The following is a 4,821-nucleotide window of genomic DNA, read 5'->3' on the forward strand; positions in this document are numbered from 1 at the left end:
AAGACCGATGTGCTCTTCGACGAGGTGGATGCGGAGCAGGAGGCGGAGGCCAACGACGTCGATGTCAGAATGGAGATAGTGGACATCTCCGACGACGGGGAGTAGTGTAGTTTTGTTAGTAGATGTTTGCTTTTCCATGGTTTTTATGCTTTCCATGTTTTGTATGCCTGTAAAAGTTGAACAATGTCAAGCAATCGTCGATGTCAGAATGGAGACAGTTTCGTTTCCATGTCAAGCAATCATGTTTTGTTCTTAAGTAGTAGTACTACCCCGTCCCAGAATAAATGTCTCAACTTTGCAGTAACTTCGTACCAGGCAGTACAATTCACATTGTACTGGTTAGTACAAGGTTGAGCCAATTAATTTGTGACGGAAGGTGTATGTTTTATTACAAATTGCAGTTTCAAGTACCATATTTGGGTCGGAAGGCGTATGTTTTATTACACTGTATTGTTTTATTATAGATTGCAGTTCCAAGTACAAAATATACGTCTCAACTAGGGCACATATTCGATTCTAGAGATTTCAGTGTGGTTAGATTTGAATATGGTTTCAACATGGTTAGATTCTAGAGAGGCACTCAACAACATGCGCAAAAAAGCCACAGATGTGCTTCTGAGAAGCACCGTCTTGCATGGTTTTACCGCAAGATGGGATTCGACATTTATCCAGGACATTCTAGGTTTTATAAGTGTAGAAAGAATTGTTTTTCACTTATATGTTGTGTGGCAGAGGCACGGCTATTACTTTTGTGAGAGGCATGAATGTGCCGACGGAACAGGCACGGTCACGTATGAAATAGGTGCAAGGTGTTCCCTAATGTCTCCTTAATGTATCATCTATACACTTCACTTATACAAGCGAGATCGTCGTTCTTGTCGGGGCACGGAGGTGAAGGATGGAGCCTATGCCTCTGCGATAGTCACGTCCCATATTAAGAAGGAAGCAAAACTTCACAGACCCGATACGTCGGCAGCTGGCCGTAAGGCACGCTCCTGCCTCTGCGTTTTCGATGACGTCACGTTTAGTGCCAGTGGGGTGTACGTAATGCTCGGTTTGCTAATGTTTTTGTTCTCAGCAACTTTCTTAACATGTTACGCACGACAGAGGTACGGTTTTACCCGACGTAGAGGCACGCACGTAACGAACTGGAGGCACGAACGTGATTCTAAGGGAGGTACGGACGCGAAAGGATTGTGATGCAAGGACGTGAAGGTGTGCCTCTGCTTTAAAGAAGCTTTCACTGACACGTTTTCATTGCGGGGGGCATGGACTATGAGCTCCATGTGCTTTCCAAGGCATTAGGCCTCATTAATGAACTTATCAGAGAGAAGGTGAGTCTTTTGGTTGACGTCTAGAATGTTGCGTAAAACGTCGTGAAGCCAAGTTATGCACGGCCCCCTTGGTATCAGAGGCACATAAGTGCCTATGTGGTGCACTGGAAATAAACTTGTGCAAAAGACATGTAAACTGCAAGCAAACTACAAGGTTAACCGCGACACAAGCAAACCTAAATTTATAACAAGCAAACGACAGTCTTGAGAGAAAGCAAATCTAATGAATAATCTAGAATGGCATGAGCAATGTTCTAGATACTTTTGTTGGCCGGGACCACCTGCTTCAGTAGTCGTAGTCGCCACAGGACCTAGCGCGCTTCCTGGTCTGCTCCTTGTCGAGTTTTGCCCGGCGAAGCCCTTCCTGGATGATGGTGAGGCGACTCCATATCTCGTACGCAGCGTAAGCGTCCTTTGCCGCGTACTCGATGTGCCTCATGGACAGGGGCATGCACGCCGAGCGGCTGCATTCTGCGTTGGTGAGCTCTACGTCGTGGACAAGGATGTCTGAGACGTCCCCAAGGGAGTCCAGAGGCTTGGTAGCTGTAGGCACCCTCCATTCTTTCTGGATGTCGACGAAGTGGGTGATCTCCAGTCCGACGCGGACAAGCATCTCTATGTCGCCGTCCATGGAGAAGCCAACAAACGTGTACCTGGGGTCGGTGAGGAAGTTGTCGAACTTGGTGCAGTTCTTGTCGGCCGCGCTCAGTTGGAAGAGCAGCACCGGATGATCCTTGCCGACGGAGAGCTGGACGAGGGCGGGTTTCTTATCTTCACCATGGTCGTTGGTGTACTTCACATCAACTCCGATGATCTTGTGGCGCTCGAACTGGAGGTGTCGCTCGTACTGCTCGATGGTGGTCGCCGCCTTGTGCAAGTCGTTGGTGTGTATCGCGTGCAACTTGGTGTTGCCATGGGCCTGCACCTCCATGAATTCCCTGGTGAATCCCATGGCCTGGAGCAGTTCGTCCACCTGCAACCTGGTATTTCGTGGGGAACAGTGAGTGGGAGCGCAATAGCGATTTCTGTTGTTTGTGTGTCAGAAGGCCGCGACGGAAGTCTAAATTTAGGGGCGGGGAAGCGGCCAAGGAGTGCACGATCTCACTGTCGATGCGGTTGTGCACATCATGGGTTCTGGATCGTGGTTTCATCTCTCTCTCGGTGCGGTTGTGCACATCCTGGGTTTTTGATCGTGGTTTTTCTTTATAAAAAATAAAAATAAAATCAGCAGTTATGATTTTAAGAACCGTTGTATCTCCAGCAAGTTGGGGAGATGATCGTTGTCTTGCGTAGTTTGCTGTCAAATGTTAACTCTTACAATTTATCTCGTGAGGCATGCAGGGGCAGTATGTAGAGGCACAAGTCTTTGACCAAGAGAAGCATGCTTGAAGTGGCTGGTTTAACTCTGAGACACACGGGCGTGGTACATTCACTGGGAGTGGCAATTGTTTTCAGTGATACATTCACTGGTAGGAGCAGTGCTGTGTTCTTTCAGAGGCACTGTTGTGTGTTCGTGTTGCAACTGACGCTACGAGATGGACAGAAAGAACGAGAAGCAACGAGAGTTCTTGTTGAGGCACGGGGGTGAAGGATGGAGCCTATGCCTCTGCGATAGTCACGTCCCATATTAAGAAGGAAGCAAATCTTCATAGACCCGATACATCGGAAGCTGGCCGTAAGGCACGCTCCTGCCTCTGTGTTTTCGGTGACATCACGTTTAGTGCCAGCGGGGTCGACGTAATGCTCGGTTTTCTGATGTTTTTGTTGTCAGCAACTTTCTTAACATGTTACGCACGATAGAGGTACGGTTTTACCCGACGAGCTGGAGGCACGGACGTGATTCTAAGGGAGGTAGGGACGCGAAGGATCGTGATGCAAGCACGTGATGGTGTGCCTCTGTTTTCAAGAAGCTTTCATTGACACGTTTTCTTTGCGGGGGCCATTGCCTATGAGTTCCATGTGTCTTCAAAGGCATTCGGCCTCATTAACGGACGTGAAGCCAAGTTACGCACGGTCCCCATAGGAGTGGGGGCACAGAAGTGCCTCCGTGGGTGTTTTAAGTAGTTGGTGTTATTGACGGACAACCATGCCTCTGTAGTGTTCTTCTCTGAGGGTCACGGACGTAAGCAATGTTTCCAAGGAGAATAAACGCCTAACTACCTCTGTATTCAAAATGTTTTTTAAAGTGTTCCATACCAACGATTTTTAATATTGTGTGTGCAATGGTTTGTTAGAACATTGTGCACTGCTTTTAGGAGCATTCTGTAATTGTTGTCCCTGCATTTCGACGCTGCATCCACGAAGGTACTAGTGCATTGCATGCTCGTCATTTTTGTGTATTGCTATGTGTACCTGCTCTGTGCGTTACGCTAATCGTATAGTATCTGTACTGTGTTTATATTTTCCAGTTCACGCAAATATATTCTAATAATAGAAAACTCCAACATTGCACTGGAAATAAACTTGTTCAGAAGATATGTAAACTGGAAGCAAACTACAAGGTTAACTGCGACACAAGCAAATCTTAATTTAGACCAAGCAAACAGCAGTCTAGAGAGAAAGCAAATCTAGTGAGAAATCTAGAATGGCATGAGCAATCTTCTAGATACTTTTCTTGGCCGGGACGACCTGCTTCAGTAGTCGTAGTCGCCCTAGGACCTTGCACGCTTCCTGGACTGCTCCTTCTCTAGTTTTGCCTGGCAGAGCCCTTCCTGGATGGTGGTGAGGCGGCTCCATATCTCGTACGCAGCGTAAGCATCTTTTGCCGCGTACTCAATGTGCCTCATGGACAGGGGCATGCACGCCCAGCGCTTGTGTTCTGCGTTGGTGAGCTTCTTCTTCATGTTGTTGTAGTAGTCGTGGACAAGGATTCCTAAGACATCCCCAAGGGAGTCCAGATGTAGCGACCCGACCTCAGACGGTCAACTCTCTGTGCTTAAGTGTCATCCCTGGATCGGTATGCTGACACACACAGTACTCGAGGATTTATAACAGAGGTAAATCACATGTATAAAGTAATGTAAATACTATTACCTCAATCCAAATAGCGGAAGTAACAACAAGGTTGTGGATTCCCATCAACACCAACGGCAAAGTTGAGTGTAGAAATCATAACCCTAACGTATCACTTACTCGTCGTAAGATCCTACAACATGAGACGTTGCAGCCACAAAGGCTCAGTACATTGAATGTACTGGCAAATTCACACCATAGAGCAATGATGAATAGTGGCTATCACTACATGCATATTTGGCTGGTGGAAAGCTCTAAGTTTTTTTTTGCATAAAGCCAATTTTTCCCTACATTAAGGAATAAGTTTTATTTAACTACCAAGTTGGTTGATAAAAATTATTGAGAAGGTTCCTCCAACTCAATCCCAAATTAAAAATCATCAAACCAACAAATTATTTAAGTAACATGATGAGATCAACATGATAATCCAAGAACCAGATACTCAAGATGTCCATAACCGGGGACACGGCTAACC

The 4,821-nt window shown here is 46.5% G+C and overlaps 1 protein-coding gene across 1 annotated transcript; it reads right to left on the reverse strand.

The window, feature by feature from the left end:
• Positions 1-1,620: 1,620 nt before the first annotated feature.
• LOC141040711 (uncharacterized) lies at positions 1,621-4,177 on the reverse strand. Its single transcript, XM_073506828.1, has 2 exons — positions 3,993-4,177; positions 1,621-2,314 (listed from the first exon to the last, which is right to left on the reverse strand). Exons 1-2 carry the CDS (start codon positions 4,175-4,177, stop codon positions 1,621-1,623), a joined length of 879 nt encoding a protein of 292 aa, XP_073362929.1.
• Positions 4,178-4,821: the final 644 nt, after the last annotated feature.

The sequence above is a fragment of the Aegilops tauschii genome, chromosome 2 (assembly GCF_002575655.3).
Source record: "Aegilops tauschii subsp. strangulata cultivar AL8/78 chromosome 2, Aet v6.0, whole genome shotgun sequence".
Lineage (NCBI taxonomy): Eukaryota > Viridiplantae > Streptophyta > Magnoliopsida > Poales > Poaceae > Aegilops > Aegilops tauschii.

Excerpts from the sequence above, each read along its gene's own strand:
- LOC141040711 (XM_073506828.1), bottom strand. The coding sequence starts at position 4,177 with ATGAAGAAGAAGCTCACCAACGCAGAACACAAGCGCTGGGCGTGCATG. Across the intron at positions 2,315-3,992 it reads CAGTCCAGGAAGCGTGCAAG|GTTGCAGGTGGACGAACTGC; the intron begins GTCCTAGGGCGA and ends ACGAAATACCAG.